We start from the raw sequence: 18,683 nt of genomic DNA, 5'->3' as shown, positions 1-18,683 counted from the left end.
ACTATCTGATTTATTGGAAAAACACCTCCAAACCAAACACACTGATTTGAACTTATAAGAAACTACCTTATTTAATTCTATCAACATAAATGGATACAACTAGGAAAATAAATATAGTAATCTGGCAATGGAACAGCCAGGGACTAAATACCAACAAACCAGAATTAATGATCAAAATACAACAAACTAAAATTAAACCTGATCTGATATTTATCCAAGAAAAACCTACCCATCAAAAAACTAAAAAATATACCAAAAATCCCAGGTTACTCAGCCAGCAACTTCACGATGAGAGATAACGAACAAAAGGAGGGTGGTTTAGCCATCTTTCTCAGTGACTCAATCCCAAATACTTCATTTCAGCAATACCCCATAATCACTAACGACCCCAATAACCCCACTCCCCTTGAGTATCAATCACAGTGGGCAATTCATCTTTGAAATCTTTAACATTTACAACACTGGCAAACATACCGTCTCCCATCTCAATTACGCACAACTCCTCAGCACATCAGATGAGTATATGATATGTGGCAATTTTAATGCCCATAGCAAAAGATGGAGAGGAAAGCAATTAAACAAAAGAGGAAAACTACTCGAAGAATGGACCACCAACAAAATCTGGTTATACGTAATGATGGTACTAAAACTAGAATTTCACCAGAGGACAGATCACTATCTGCAATTGATTTAACAATCTGCACACCCAATTAGCATCTATATCTAAATGGAAAGTAGACAGAGATACCACATTGGGCAGCGACCATTTCCCCATTATTATTACCATAAATCTTACTATCCCTGTTGACCGCTCCAGTGGCCTAGTGGTTAGTGCATCCGCCTCGAATGCGGGAGGTCGTTGGTTCTATCCCTGACCGAGTCATACCAAAGACTTACAAAAATGGTACTAACAGCTGCCTCGCTTGGCACTCAGCATTAAGAAGTTACTGTTAGGACTGGTCGGCCTGGAGTCAGGATAATGTGACTGGGTGGGACATCATGCTACAAGCCTGCGGCATGATTCCCCAGTGCTAGACATCACTATAAACTGCCACACTGCAGACATCATAGCGATATGACTGAAAAATTGTTAAAGCTATGTTAAAAATCCAAATCACACACACACACACACATACACACACACACACTACCCGTTACCACTTCATACCACTCCTTACTCACCGTAGTGACTATAGCCAGTCTACGGGACAACGACATCATCATATGTAACAAAAATATCCTTGAAACAATCAATGCAGCCACCACTCAAAGTATATTCACCACTGGAACCAAAAATGCTGCTATTCATAAACAACCAATCCCATGGTGGAACGATGACTGCAAAAACAAAATCAAGGAAAAAAAGAAAGCCCTCAATAAGTTTTGCCATACAGGTCTTTCAACTGATTATATAAATTATAAAACAAAAGCTAAACAATTAAAGAACAGTCTAAAGAGCAAAGGAAATATCTCGGCAAAAATACTGCTCTACCATTGAAATTAATCAAATTAATTCAAAACAAGTTTGGAAGAAACTAAAAGCAATGCGAGGTGCAAATAGTAACAGCATTCTAAACATTAAAGGTGCAAAAACTGAAAAAGATAAAGCAGAAAAACTAGCAATACACTTCGCTGGAATGAGTAAAAACGATAATCACACAGCTAAATTCAAAGTACATAGAAAAACAATAGAGTGTAAATATTCGCACCTATTTACTGACTTAGATCCAAAGAACACTCGATTAAATGACCCATTTAACTTGGACGAATGGAAATCAGAAATTAGATATAAAAACCACCTCCCCAGGGGAAGATAACCTCGGATACGAGATATATAAGAATATGCCAGCAAATATGGAAGAAGTCATACTAGATTTGATAAATCAATCATAGCAGACTGGACAAATCCCCCTAAAATGGAAAAAGACTATAGTCATCTCGATCCCCAAGGCTGGCAAGGATCCCACTGAAATATCCTCATAAAAAACCGATCTCCCTTACATATACCATATGCAAGCTGATGGAGACCATGATTAACAACAGACTCAAACATCACCTTGAAAGCACTTCTCTTCTCTCACAAAACCAAAGTGGCTTCCGCAACAAAAGTTCCACTCTAGATCAACTAATAAGGCTCGAGTCTCATATCAAACTAGCTTTAAATGCTAAAAGAAGAAGCGATAGACACCTCATAGCTATTTTCTTAGACCTTGAGAAAGCCTTTGACTTAGTTTGGGCTGATGGTCTCATTGCCAGATTGAACCATTATGGAATCAGTGGCAATATGCATAAATGGATCAAAACATTTTTAAAAGATAGACACATCAGAACCACAATAGAAGCGCAGTATTCAGAAGAATATGTGCTAGAGAACGGCACCCCTCAAGAAAGTGTCCTAAGTTAGACCCTATTCAGCATCATGATAAATGATCTAGAACGTTCTATCAAACCCAGCAAAATAGATATATCACAATTTGCTGACAACAGTGGCCTATGGAAAGCGGGCAACCCACACAGCCAACAACTGTTAATAGAACTACAAGATAGCCTAACCTACATCGTCAAATGGGCCAATAAATGGGGGTTTAAACTATCAAAGGGGAAAATAATGGGAATCTTATTCTTCCCCCATAAAGGATGCAAAATGGAACCACCTATCCTATATATCCAAGGCGAACAAATCAAATTTGAAAGAGTAACAAAAATTTTAGGCATGTATTACGATCAACATCTCACATGGAACCATTACATAACCGAACTAATACGGAAATGTGGTGGAGACCTAAATCTTTTGAAAAATATCAAAGGCTCACAATGGGGTGCAGACCAAGACACATTGGTAACACTTTACAGAGCCCTAATTAGATTACAAATGGATTATGGATGCCAAATCTACGCATCGGCTAAACCAACATTACTCAAATGCCCTGACAGAATCCAATCAAAAGCATTACAAATATACACAGGCACACTCCAAAACACCTCCAAAGAAGTGCTACAAATCCTTACAGGTGAAACACCTCTAACACTAAGGAGAGAAGAATTTATACTAAAATATGCCGCCAGAAACTCGATACCAAAATTGAAATCATCCAACAAGAAACATCATCAACAAATGCAATATACCAATTAGCCAGAAACTCATCCCCCTCCCGCCATCTGGAAAAATGATCCACACGTTATGCAAAGAACTACAACTTGACTACCCCTATGCAGAACCAATACAATATCCAGACCCTACCCCATGGTCAAGGAAAAAAACAATTATTAACACCATAGCAACATCACTTGGATCCAAAGAAGAATTCCCATTAGAAATATGATCAAAGATCTCGCTATATTAGATAACTCCTACACAGACTTTGTCAAAATATACACAGACAGGTCTAAATCCAATAACACAGACAAAACCGCTGCAGAACTAACCATACCGGAATTGAACAATGCAATAGGATATCGACTCCCAGACAAATGTTCAATATACACAGCATAATTCTGGGCTGTACTCGAAGCAGTAAAAATAGCACACCAACAGAAAATCCAGAAAGTACTAATAGTAAGCGACTCACTTAGTGTACTCAGAACACTTGAAACATGCAACTCTGAGGGACGTGACAACTTCCTCAAAGAAACCTACTTGATAATTAACAACATGGAAAGACAAGGCCAAACTATAATTCATATGGGTTACATCACACATTAACATCCCAGGCAACGAAAAGGCCGATCAAGCAGCAAATAATGCCCTAAGCAAACTTGTGCTAACACACATCGACTACAGCGTCCCTGAACTGCACAGAATAATAACCACAAAAATTGCTTCCAAATGGCAAAAACAACGGTATACATGCGTCAAAGGATGTATGCTGTACTCAACACAAAAAACAGTGTGTCACAACATCAGAGCACCGAAAACCAAGATCAAGCATCATCAACGGATCATTAACCAAATCAATAAAGGAAAAACCTTACTTGCAAGCAGTATGGGGAAATATGTCCTGGCTAACCATGGATTAGGAGCAAAGTGCCCCAATTGCATTCATGATGAAAACCTGATTCAGATTGAAGTATTATGTTTGCAGGTCATAATTATTTTAAATTTAAGGTGATAAAATTTATTTCTTACAATAAAATTTTAAATAAATATTTGGGGCATAATAATGTCAGTAACTTTGACTTTAATTTTTCTGGATTGAAATATGTATAACATAGATACAGCGATGTACAGAGTTACCATTCTTCTAGTAGATCTACACATCCTGGATATGGTATTAAAGGAACACACAGTATAAGAATTAGATGAAGCTTTATTACGTCTGAAGAAATAAATATAATGTCAATAGGGTGGTGTTACCCTTGTTATCTAACCCAAAAGTCAGGTCCCTCATTTGTGGGTGGTCACATATTTGATTTATAATCAGCTCTTGTGAAGGTAGTAGAGTTGCTGCTTTTGGCCCACCACCTGTTTTTGGCATTCTCAATTCATCAATTGTTTCCTGGGCTGAAAAATGTTATTGAAGAAACTATTTATTATGCAAAAGTATGAAATGCAGGTATATATTCATGTTGATGCTAAGATAAGTTAAAGAATTAAATATTTAAAAAACATGAAGGCCAATATTTTTTTTACTAATTTAGTTACAAGTAGTGATGATTACTGAATCGGTTTCATTTGAAACATTTATTTAAATTTTCTGTAAATATTATTGATGCAGTTTGCTATATTCAGGAATATGATTTCAGTAATAATAAATATAGTTCACACTGTAACTGTAACAAATTGATGTTGTTGTTGTTGTAGGGTTTAACACCATTCTTCAGCACAAGATAGGCCAGTATAAATGGTGGAGAAAGAGCCCAGGAAAACCCCGGAAAGAACCACAAACCCATGAGAAGCTATTGGCAAGCTTTCTCACATACCCAACACTGGCTGAACCCAAGATTCGAACCCACAGACAGGTGAGACAGCAGTATCCATAACAGTGAGTACTTTAGACTACAGACACCCAAATTGTTAAAGTTTGCAATATTTCAAATGAAAATCCAAATACTTGTATGTATTTGAAATGTATATATTCCTCAAAATAAGCCTTCATGTATTTTAATCTGCAAATAAAGTGACAGTTAAAATGAATATTTTGATAATTAAATATTACCCCTTTGTTTTGCATTTTCACATTGTTTTTGACATTGCAGAGTATTCTTTGGTTCAGTTGAGACACTGGAAATAATAAAGTTAGTTATATATTAGTTATTTTTACAGAGTCTGCGATAATAAGCACATTTTATAATACACATTGTAATTTAAAATTGTATGGATGAATACTTTTTAGCAGAAGAATTATGAATAAGTCTTAATGCTGCTATAATTAAGAAAATGTGATTTTGTGTCATAGTTTTAAAATTGTTAATTTTTTAACCAGAATGTCCTTTGTCTTTTTGTTAAGTGAATTATCAAAACACAATTTAAATATCATGTGTACTGCAGAAACAATTGATTTTGTTTATGTTTAATCGTTTTTTTGTCATAACAAACAAATACTACTTTTGACTTTATTTGTTCATTTTCTTTACTTTGCTATAATCCATAATTTATACTACAAACAAGACACCCTATTATGAAAAAGCAGATACAGACAACACGATTATTTATGGAAATGTGCAAGCATCCTCTTAGCAGCAAGTATATTTTACACTTTCATAAATGGAAATTTCAGTAACAGACCACTTATGCACTTAATACGTTGAGCATTATGTCCCGCTCAACTGAGTTCACTCAAATTTGAGGAGATTGGTTTTCATGAATTATACATTGAATGGACACTCACATGAGGGACAAATTCTGGTATTTCGAGTTGAGTTTCATGAATACGAACCTGGAGCATTATTTTGAGTCACAGGTCAGGTAACAGTCTGCACAGAAATAGTAGCTTTGTAAAGAAGGAATTCATTCCTGTTTCATATCAGTCTCTGGAAATCTATCAGTTTCCAGTTACATTCAGATATATTCTTCAGGAATTATTTTAATTATTCATTGCAATTACAATGTGCTCATTGACATTTGGGATTATTGAGAACTCATTCAAAGACATTTTATATTACTGTGATACATAATGACTTTTTAAAACTAATGGAAAACATCTGGAATATTCTATTCTTTTCCATTATGTGTCCTTATGTGCTCATTTAAATTACAATTGGGACTAAACCTTCATCACATACTTCACACTCGAGAGACTTTTCTCCAGTATGAATACTCATGTGCATCACTAGATGTCCACTTGAATTAAATGTTTTATTACATACTTTACACTTAAATGGCTTTTGTAAAGTATGTATCCTCATGTGCTCTTCCAGTTTTCCTCTTCCATTAAACCTTTTAAAACAAACTTCACACATAAATAGCATTTCTCCTGTATGTGTCCTCATGTGCATATGAAGATTTCCACTTTTACTAAACCTTTTATCACATAATTCACACTTAAATGGTTTTTCTCCAGTATGTGTCCTCATGTGAATATTCAGATTTCCAGTTTTACTAAACATTTTATTACATACTTCACACTTAAATGGTTTCTCTCCAGTATGTATCCTCATGTGCACTGTTAGAATTCCACTTCTACTAAACCTTTTATCACATATTCCACACTTAAATGATTTTTCTCCAGTATGTATCCTCATGTGCTTTTTTAGATCTCCACTTCCACTAAACCTTCTCTCACATACTTCACACTTAAATGGTTTTTCTCCAGTATGCATCCTCATGTGAACTGATAAATGTCCATTCTGCCTAAACGTTTTATTACACTGTTCACACTTAAATGGTTTTTCTCCAGTATGTGTCCTCATGTGCTTTTTCAGATTTGCACTTCCACTAAACCCTTTATTACACACTTCACACTTGAATGGTTTTTCTCCAGTATGTGTTCTTATGTGCTCATTTAGAATTCCACTGTTACTAAACCGCTTATCACATACTTCACATTTGAATGGTTTTTCTCCAGTATGTATCCTCATGTGTATATTCAGAGGTCCACAGTTACTAAACCATTTATCACATACTTCACACTTATATGGTTTTTCCCCGGTGTGTATCCTCATGTGCTCATTCAGAGTTCCGCTATGAATAAACCTCTTATCACATACTTCACACTTATATGGTTTTTCTCCAGTATGTATCCTCACATGCATTGTTAGCTGTCCACTGTTACTAAACCTTTTGTCACACACTTCACATTGAAATGGTTTTTCTCCAGTATGGGTCCTCTGGTGCACCGTTAGATTTTCACTCGTATTAAACATTTTATTACATACTTTACACTTGAATGGTTTTTCTCCAGTATGTGTCCTCGTGTGCTTTTTCAAATGTCCACTGTGACTAAACCTTTTATTACAAACTTCACACTTAAATGGTTTTTCTCCAGTATGTGTCCTCATGTGCTCATTCAAAGTTCCAGTGCGATTAAATCTTTTATTACACACTTCACACTGAAAAGGTTTTTCTCCAGCATGTTCCATCATGTAATAATTCAGACTAAACCTATCGCCACATACTTCATCTTTAAACGTTTCCTTTCAAGCATTGGTTGTTCAGTGTACATATCTATATAGCTGACCACACTAGCCAAACATTTAATTACAATCTTCACATGTCTGGTTTTCCTAGGGTTGGTATAAAACCCGATTAAGACATTTTTTAAAAATAAAAAGAATCCTCAAAACAAAACATACCGACTATCAATATGGTATGTTAAAGCCGTCCAAATTTTTTTAATATAAATATTTTATAAATCTTTATCACTCCAAATTAAACAAACAAAACAGCAAGAAAACAGTGACTTAAGTAGGCCTAAATAATTTTTAATTTTAACAAAACAAATTTCGTTGGCGCATACCAACAACGCAAAATGACTTCCATGCTGCTAAAATTACACAACTAAACCTATCGCCACATACTTCATCTTTAAACGTTTCCCTTCAAGCATTGGATGTTCATTTCTCACCCATTCAGCAGATAAATCTGTCTGCTTTGCTAATCTTACTTTTTCAATCTCAGTCTGGTTATACATGTCGTATCAGTAATGGTGTCCACGCGCTAGAAACTACTTTTAAAAAGAAACCCTTGCTGTCTTCTGCTGTGTCTAATGGAAACTTTTATAAAATCCAATAACAAGAACAATAGATAAATAACTAAAAGAAATAAAATGATAAAGTAACTCCAACTTTGATCACACCAAAACAAACAAAAAATTCACCCACACACACACCGACCTGTGTGATACTTCAGACACAGGCAATACATATAACGGACAACACAAAATCAGACTCCCTCAAGTGCTATTGCAAAGTCAGCAAAAACCAGAAATGCGTTATTTCAAACCAGTTTCTTTTAACTTTGCTGAACACCAACAATCCGTTCCAGTTTATTCAAAATATAATAATGTGATTGATAATGTAAACCCATGTACTTACTAACCATAGTGGCTGATTCATCAATCCACATGCTATTCCACAAAAAGGTTTCCATGTAACGTATCATTGCACTTGTGATAGCAACATTTGTCATATTTCCAGGACAGAAAATATAAATTTACAAGAAAGTCATGAATTAGAAAGTTCCTGTTGTCGCAACAAACTTCATTAGAATTGTATGCATATTCATCTTGTAGGCCTACAATACAGTATCGTACCGTTGCCTACCATAAAACATTCTCCAAATTAGAACTCATGAAAGTTAAAACTTAACCGTATAAAATATTTTTTTTTTTTTTATTGTAAATCTCATATGACATCCATCGATTAGATGTGACAATACAGCAATAATATCAAATGTTTCCGTTTTCGCATGCGTAATACTCGTATACTTAGTGTCGACAGGTCACTTCGTAACCCTCATTAACATATTCGTCTCAATGCGCAGTATATCTACATTTATTTGGAAAAACAAACGCACGTGGCTCAAGACACTCATTGCACAATACTTCCATTGCATAACAATTATTACTTTTTTCTTGATTATTTTTCTCCTTTTCTAAGAGCGGCATATATAGCTAGATTCTACTTAGATAATTATTCACATTTTCATTCTTTTTTAAAGTACAAAACCTGATGAACTTTATATAGAGTAATAAGCAAAAATAGCACACGATGAATGCGGAGTTTGGAATCTACTAACTAAATTGCAAGGGTGCATGGTTATTTTAAGTTAGCTGGAAAAGTAATTGGCAAGAAAAATAATCTATGTCGGTGTTTGCACCAAGACAAGATCCCGAGGCACCGAGTGGCCGAGTGGTCTAAAGCAGTCTCTGTTCCAGATCACTGTCGTCTCACCTCTGTCTGCGTAGGTTCGAGCCTCAAGCTCGTCTAAGTGGGTACGTGAGAAAGATTGCCAATAGCTTCTCGTGGGTCGGTGGTTTTTTAAGGGGTTTTCCAGGATTCTTCCTCCACCAGTTATACTGGCCGCCATGTATAGCCTATCTTGTGCTGGAAAATGGCGATAAACCATACAACAACAACAACATCGAAATCCCATTCAAAGGGTTATAGTGTTTGTCTCCCCACGAGGCTATTCCTTGTCTTGGCGCAAACCCCAACATAGATTTTATTATTCTCAATGAAAGCCTTCTATGGTGCTATTGTAATATTAAAACAGTAACACAAGAAAGATTGAAAAGAACAAGCTTTTAAAAATACAATAATTTATTTTCCTGAAAAAATTCTGTAAAAATGAGAAAAAAATCTGAACTCACGGTTTTATAGAATCAAATCCAAAAATGATCCAAAATTAATCCGAGAATAAAATTGTAGTAGTTCTAATAACAAAATGTTCTACTGATTTCACGTTCGAATCTCGACGAAGAATCCAAAATGGAAGACGATGACTTATGCTACAATCTGTAGTGTTGAAGTCTACAGTAACTTGTAGAAATAGAAATTATCACTCCGGTTTCTGATAGCTGAATACATTTTTAAAAAACAAAACTGTTCTAGTTCCACAATATTACATGAGCACACGTATTTTCTAGAAAAAAATAACAGAATTAATCCTTATGAATCCAAGTAATTTGAAGTAATTCCAAACCAAATAATTTGAAATAACCCCAAACAGCAGAACATAAACAGATTTAACAGCCCCGCTTCTACTGAGATTATTTCTCCAAAACATGAGTTATATTGACTTTCTAAAACATAAACATGGATCACGTGATCATCAAATAGTAGTTTATAGAAGCAAGTACTTGTTACAGCTCACGTTTACTCAGTGTGACCCTGACGAAAACCAATCATTGTTTACTCTAAGAATTAAAAATATAAAAAAAAGTGTTTGTATCTTAAAGACAAGGTCCCATCATGACCTTGGGAACAAACAATTATTTTAAAATAAAATAGAACTTGTTTACAAAGGCTGCTACATATATTGAATCAAGGTCAGGATCTAGATCAACACCTGGTGTTTATAAAACGAACAGTCAAAGTCAAACTATTTTCTAAATAACAGTATCATCTCTAGTGAATAAATTTACATTACAATATCATGTAATGAAAATATTTTTTTTTAAACTGACAAACAATTGAATTGAATTAAATATATATTAAATCAGATAAAATTAAATCAAATATACATAACAATATATTTGTTCGGAACGAGACATCATTTCTGTAATATTGGAAGTGTTCTCAATCCTTTTTTTTTTGTCACGAAAGAACGATCGATCGTCCATTAAGTTGGGCAAGCAATATTTAGAAAGTGTAAAAACAAAACATCCCATATTTTTTCTTATGAATGCACATGAAATGGTGCCATCCAAACGTCAACATGAAGACCCACCACATGAACTTCATGAACATGCAACCCAGACTACACGCTCCAATTTATCAAATCCTATTTAATATTTATTTTTTAGAATCATGCATATAATAAATACATTATTTGAAAGATAGAAAAGTTTAACTTAAAATAATGCTGCATCTTAATCAGAGTTTCTAATTTTGCAAGACGTTGTCACTCACCTAGTCTGCATCCCAGCTTGGTAGCTCAAGCGAGATTGACTTGCGATTGCAGGAAATAGTCTGTTTAAAAATTCTCAGTATATTGTTTTATCCACACATGGGACGTTGCAAACACATTTCATTATTGTTTCTCGTCAACTTAATAACTTATAAACTTTATAAAACGGTGAACTTATATTATTATTTAAAAATTTAAGTTGGTTTAGTTTGTTAAATATATCTTGCCATTTAGTGACATTGTTAAGTTGAATTTTCTTAATCCAAATATATACCTGGCCTAGTTTCTTGGTTGGTTGGTTGTGTGTGTGTGTGTGTGTGATTTGGACTTTTAGCGTAGCATTAACAATTTTTCAGTTATATCTCTACGAATTCTGCAGTGTGGCAGTTTATAGTGATGTAATTTGCAACAATTAATTGCATATATCTATATTTAAGACGAAAGCAAAGGAGATATGCATTCCACTACAAATGATGATATAGCTAACAAATCTATTTACAACTTGGTGTCTGATCTTTTCCAAATGATTCTTAGAATTTACCCACTTAGTACTCCCTCTTTCCACTGTTATATTTATATACAAAATCAAAGCCACATATTCAACTAAATTTCTATTCATCCAAAATAAAATTTACATTATAAGGAACAAGGTTCAATCATTAGTGTTTCTTCCACTGGCATATGACAATGTGGAAAGTATAATATACCCAGTTGAGTGAAGTATATGCGTCCTATTTTGATCAACATCCGATATTTAAAATGTATTATGAAACGTATTTCAAATGTAAAATGCTAAAATATGTTTACAAAACAGCAAAAGCAAACATTATTTCAAAAAATCACCAGTACAAGTTATGACTCTTATAACAACTGCATAAAACAAACCACTGAGTGGAAACAGCTCAATCTCCCAGAACTTGTAGATTGTCTTCCGTTACTAAACCTCAGGGGCCCCGAGTGGCCGAGTGGTCTAAAGCGCTCTCCGTTACGGATCACTGCCATCTCACCTCTGTCTGCGGCGGTTCGAGTCTAGGATTCAGCCAATGTGGGTATGTGAGAAAGCTTGCCAGTAGCTTCTCGTGGGTCGGTGGTTCTTTCCGGTGTTTTCCCGGGTTCTTCCTCCACCATTAATACTGGCCGCCATGTATAGCCTATCGTGTGCTGAAAAATGGCGTTAAGCCCCCAAAACAACAACAATTAAACCTCAGGTTAGAGACTTAAGTCGAGCTTTTTTGTATGGCGCTGGCAACTAAAGTCGTTTTAATCTGTCTGTTAAATTTCTTTCAAAGAAAAAAAAACCCCTGACATTCAAGAAATGTAACAGAGACCAAACAAATACAGAAATTGAAAAATAAAGAAAACATACCAAAGACTATGAACTAAAGACTGTCAGAATAGTATTGCCGGTTGTGTGATAGAATATACACATGGGAGTATACTTGGGCATATTTTGAAGAATATGCGACTATATTTTGGAATATCTCGATAGTATTTGTATGTATTTAAAGCTATATTGGTAGGTCTTGGGAAGTATTTTGGCAGTATCTGGGTGTATTTGGCAGTATTTGGGTAACTTAAGAGACACGAGAAATACTAGTAAGTATCTAAATTGTACACGTCAGAAAGTGCTGATGTTCACTGAGGTATTCAATCATATTTGATGTGCAGAAAAAGCTAAACCGGTAGACTAAGTTCTTTTCCATAGCTCTATTAATTACGTTTAAAATTATATGAACGTGTTTACTGTTCCACACCTTATGGTAAGAACGACAATCTTTTAGTGATGTTGTTGTTGTTTTCATTGGGTTTAACACCAATTTACATCGAATGATATATATATATATATATATATATATATATATATATATATATATATATATATATATATATATATAGTGACCAGAATAAATGGCGAAGGAAGAATGCTTTAGGCCATTCGAGCCACATCTGTCTTCGAAGAAATTAAAAATAAAACAAAATCAAACAGCCCTTATTGTAAGTGATGATGATCATCAGTGTCTTCCATATCATCATTATTATATATATCCTCAAGAAACTAAAATTATTGAATGTTTTAACAATGTCTGATAAAAATAAACTTCTTTCATGCAGGCTCTGTAGTTCTTAGATACAAAAAGGTGTCAACTAAATCAAGGAACCAATATGAAAGGAACATCTGTATTATCGATGAATATCTTAAACGGAAAGAAAACAATCTTTGCTCGTATTATTCACAGCATTTGTATTTTTATTCGAATTGGATATTACTCAAAAAATCATTTCGATACACTAATTGTACTGAGAGACTAATATACTATTCCCACCAGTTTATTATGGTTTGCTTTTGGCCACTTCAAACGATATGCATTCAAAATTGAAAGTTGTTGCATAGTTAAGACGGTGTACTATTTAGGACTAAGCTAAGACACTAATTCCACCTCCATGGAAGTGGCGTGGGACCGACTTAATGGAGTAACTTGAGGATGTTAGATCCACACACATTGGCTCATCGCCTGATTGTTTATCCCGTGTTTCTACTTGAACAAATTACGTCAATATCCTGACTGTTTACAAATCTGATTATTTGCGTCCTTCCGGTGGTCCTGCTGAGTGGTCGTTGACAACTTCAATGCACAATGGTTGACGATTAAAGGAATTGTATTTACGGTTTTCAAACTAAAGGTCGAAAGTTCAAACTGATGTGAAGGAAAGGACAAAATAGAGATAACTGTAATTTTTGTTCTTGTTCTATGCCGGCCAGCTTTGAGACATCCTTTCTTTTATCGCTTACGTTTACATTAAGGTAATGATGAATGTATTCTCAGGTCGTTACGTCATGTGATCAATGTAGTATGGAGCGTCAAGGGGTTATTATTTAATGCAATTAATAAGGGTCTCTCATAGCATAAAATGGTCGACTGGCGAATATAACGTGATGAAGTTATGTTCGAAATGAACAGCTTTAGAATTAGTAGGTCAATACGACTGAGCGAAAGTTTAATAGTTCTCTTTCCAAAAACAAGCAAATGAAGAAATATATTCCAACAGAACAGCCAATGCGTGATTAAATTACTAATGAACTTAGATATTGTCGACAAAAGCATGTCATAAAAACGGCAGAAAATCCGGAGTAGCTCCCTCAATCATATTAAGCGACATCGGCCATTTTGAAAATCTTGTACCATTTGAAAATTTTGTAAACAGGACTGAATGTACTGAAGTATAATTCATGAATAATCACGATGTTTAAAAGCATCTGAAATCAATTTACATACACTGAAATATTGCTGCTCTTATTGCATGCCCACACTCTCGAGATACAGAAGAAAACATCGTACATTACATGTGAACAGTCATTTGGTTAGAGCATGTTATGATAAGCTCATATTGGAATCCAATATTTTCAAATGTTTCTTCATTGAGGCTGGCAACTAAACCTTTGAATAGCTTCTGTGGCACAGGCTGGTGGTTTCCTTAGGTATCCAGAACATACTCCAAACTCAAAATGATGAAAAGTATATTGAATAAAATAAGTCCACATGACATAGATGAACATCACATAGATTCCCTGACCATTATGATTAACATGACATAGATTCCCTGTCTACTATGATTAATATGACATAGATTCCCTGACTACTGTGATTAACATGACATAGATTTCCAGACTACTATGATTAACATTACATAGATTCCATGCCAAGTAAGACGAGCATGACATAGATTCCCTGACCAGTAACATGAAGATGACATAGACTCCTTGCCCAGTAAGACGAAAATGACATAGATTCACTGCCCAGTAAGACGAACATGACATTGATTCATTGCCCAGTACGATGAGGATAACATAGATTCACTGCCCAGAAAGACGAATATGACATAGATTCCCTGCCGGGTAAAATGCGGATAACAGATTCACTGCCCAGTAAGGCGAACATAACATTGATTCATGAAGATAACATTCCATGCCCAGAAACATGAACGTGACTCATATTTAATGCACAGTAAGAAGAACAGTAAAAAAATTCCTGCCAAGTAGGATGAATATAAAATTGATGCCCTGTTCAGTATGACCAACGTGACATGGGTTTCATGACTAGTAAGATGAACATGACAAGGATTCCCTGAGCAGTAAGTTGAACATGACATAGACTGCCTGCCCGGTAAGATGAACATGACAAGGATTCCCTGAGCAGTAAGATGAACATGACAAGGATTCCCTGACCAATAAGTTGAACATGACATAGATTCCCTGCCCGGTAAGATGAACATGACAAGGATTCCCTGAGCAGTAAGATGAACATGACATAGATTGCCTGCCCAGTAAGATGAACATGACAAGGATTCCCTGAGCAGTAAGTTGAACATGACAAGGATTCCCTGACCAGTAAGTTGAACATGACAAGGATTCCCTAACCAGTAAGTTGAACATGACATAGATTGCCTGCCCGGTAAGACGAACATGACAAGGATTCCCTGAGCAGTAAGATGAACATGACAAGGATTCCCTGACCAGTAAGTTGAATATGACAAAGATTGCCTGCCCGGTAAGATGAACATGACAAGGATTCCCTGACCAGTAAGATGAACATGACAAGGATTCCCTGACCAGTAAGTTGAACATGACATAGATTGCCTGCCCGGTAAGATGAACATGACAAGGATTCCCTGACCAGTAAGTTGAACATGACAAGGATTCCCTGACCAGTAAGTTGAACATGACATAGATTGCCTGCCCGGTAAGATGAACATGACAAGGATTCCCTGACCAGTATGTTGAACATGACAAGGATTCCCTAACCAGTAAGTTGAACATGACATAGATTGCCTGCCCGGTAAGATGAACATGACAAGGATTCCCTGACCAGTAAGTTGAACATGACAAGGATTCCCTGACCAGTAAGTTGAACATGACATAGATTGCCTGCCCGGTAAGTTGAACATGACAAGGATTCACTGACCAGTAAGTTGAACATGACATAGATTCCCTGACCAGTAAGATGAACATGACAAGGATTCCCTGACCAGTAAGTTGAACATGACATAGATTGCCTGCCCGGTAAGATGAACATGACAAGGATTCCCTAACCAGTAAGTTGAACATGACATAGACTGCCTGCCCGGTAAGATGAACATGACATGGATTCCCTGAGCAGTAAGATGAACATGACAATGATTTCCTGGTCAGTAAGTTGAACATGACATAGATTGCCTGCCCGGTAAGATGAACATGACAATGATTCCCTTAGCAGTAAGACGAACATGACATACATTCCCTGTCTACAATGATTAACATGATATAGATTGCCCGCCCAGTAGGATGAACATTATAATTAAATTAAAAGTATATATGTTGGGTACATGGACATCAGTAAGATATTTTGTGGAGATACGAATAACCAAAATAATCAACCCAACTTTAACGCAAAATATTGTACAGTAATACATGTTCTCAGCAAGTGTAACCTTTTTTGTGTGCCCCAACCTCATAACTCCTCCACCCACTGTTCCCCGTATTTGAAAATCACTTGCACGATCCTCTCAAAATGTCTAGCTTTTGATGAAATGTATCAATGACATATCTCCATCCAGATACCGATGGGGATGGGAGTGAGGTCGTAGTGGGGAGGGAGCAACGTCTCACAATAAATCCCAAATCTGTAAAATGGATCAATGAAAACACTATATCCAGCTGTTTCGAACAGATGGAGGGCGCAAAGTATCGCAATATTGGCATTACAACCATCAATATAAATATTTGATGAGAATATTTAATTCAGATGCAGCACTATTGTTTGAGTAACTTCAATCTAACACAATAACGTAAATATTGTAGTAATATTACGAATATATAGTCTTCTGTCGACCTAAGGTCTTGCAATAAGTAATAGAAAAGAGTGAAAGCAACAAGCTTTATGATATTCAACAAATACATTATATCTCTAGAGTAAAAAGTGGCAATGTAAAAAAATAGAACTTACGATATTGCAAATTAAATCACAAGTAATCCTTGAAATACAGACACAAGTAATGCTAATGAATGTACTCAATAAACTTTAATGGAAATGCCAATTAAATCCAACACTGAAGGTGTTGATATGCCTATAGTGGGCTGTATTGTGCTGTTGTACCGAAGACTGTTGGTACAACACCATGGTACAATACCACCATAGGCACCTCAACATCTTCAGCATTGGATTTCCATTAAAGTTTACTGAGAACATTCATTAGTCGTCTATTATATCGCAGTATTATAAATCTAGGCTTGAATTCACTTTAAATCCCATTGAATGTCTCTGTCCAAGAATACTATTTTTACGAGCACTCTGCATTTCTAGAGAAAATTCACTTGAATTAATTTGAAGAAATAAATTCCAGCCCAAATGAATTACTGAATACAACAACAACACAACTGATTCAACAACAAAACAACTGATTCTACATCATGGAAAATAACCTGAAATGTTCATAATGTTCACAAAAGAAAATCTTAGTTATAGTTAGAAGTATGTTACTAAATTATAATATAAAACGTGTAGTAAACAACAGGTAGATCAAACCATTCAGAAGAAATTTCCAAAGTTCTAGACTCAGATTGAAACAAACATGTTTAACACAAAACCAAAATCAATAATTCAGGCCAAGTAGAAAATGAACTTAATTGTGGATATTGTCAAGTCCAACATGCAATGTCACGTTATCAATAGTATATAATTAAATAAAAACAAATAAAAACTAAGAAACAATGTAAAAATAAATATACATAACAATACGTCAGTTTTATGACATTTTTACTATCTTGTAGTTATGGTCTTAGTTTGGAAAGGTTTCAATAATTTAAGTTTGGTACACTCATAATAATTAGTTTTGGCGTATAGTTGTGAAATCAAACACTGATTTTGGCACCCAAATGAAAGACTCAACGATAAACGATCACAACATTTATCTGCATTCAATATACTTTAATATCCCCACCCTTCATTCTTTAATTATCTTGCCTCTGTACCAACAAAAGCATGGATTATAATAATATTATCATCACAGCACAAATTATATTAATATTTATCATTTCCTTCTTTTAATTTAAACTTTCAACAGTATTTAAACCAGAATCGTAATGTAATTATGAGTGCAAGTGTAATTTCCCCCATATTATATTTTCAGTAACTATGGCTACCAGCTTTCTTCATAACATGCACATCAAATGTACGCAATATTTCATCAATGTTATTATACAGATTCTATACCTTTGTGATTATAAAATTGTCAATAAATTATTTAACTTTCAAATTTAATAATGATGCTGATATTTTAACTTTTAATCCTTTTTAACATTAAATCGCAATTAAGACAACCTGATTGCAGTCAATTCTCATGCGTTTAATTATTGCAGAGACTAGGGCTTGGGAGTATGCATTGTTACCATCTAATGTAACTTGTCAACAAAAATGTGACTACTATTTTTTTTATCCTTTGTATTTGCTATATGTGGATGTATCAAATTAAAATTATGTAAACTCAATAACTTTCATCTTTTTTAAATATTATCACATGATGTCCAGTTCATGAAAGTCATAACTCCTCCTGATTTGCCCATATTTACTCAAATCAATATGATAGCATACTTCAATCCTACTTGATTTTGAATTATTTCAATATACCGCATTAAACATGA

The 18,683-nt window shown here is 34.9% G+C and overlaps 1 protein-coding gene across 5 annotated transcripts in view; it reads right to left on the bottom strand.

Moving 5' to 3' along the window:
* The window catches only part of LOC149783858 (uncharacterized), a 41,955-nt gene extending 33,732 nt beyond the window's left edge, over window positions 1-8,223 (bottom strand). Inside the window, exons 1-3 of one of the 5 annotated variants that reach the window (XM_089932067.1) lie at window positions 7,957-8,223; window positions 5,157-5,221; window positions 4,355-4,501 (exon numbers count right to left, since the gene is read on the bottom strand). In XM_089932067.1, the coding sequence (XP_089788193.1) occupies window positions 4,355-4,501; window positions 5,157-5,221; window positions 7,957-8,069 (325 nt within the window). In that variant the 5' untranslated portion in view covers window positions 8,070-8,223. Of the gene's footprint in view, window positions 1-4,354; window positions 4,502-5,156; window positions 7,699-7,895 lie in introns of those variants that run through there. The other 4 variants (XM_089932069.1, XM_089932068.1, XR_016413694.1 and 1 more) reach the window with 4 other exon arrangements.
* Between the last annotated feature and the right edge of the window lie 10,460 nt (window positions 8,224-18,683).

Source organism: Sinohyriopsis cumingii, chromosome 14 (assembly GCF_028554795.1).
Source record: "Sinohyriopsis cumingii isolate HCF-2022 chromosome 14, ASM2855479v2, whole genome shotgun sequence".
NCBI classification, from domain to species: domain Eukaryota; kingdom Metazoa; phylum Mollusca; class Bivalvia; order Unionida; family Unionidae; genus Sinohyriopsis; species Sinohyriopsis cumingii.
The sequence above is the reverse complement of the archived record's forward strand: the minus strand, read 5'-3'. Positions and strand labels throughout refer to the sequence as shown.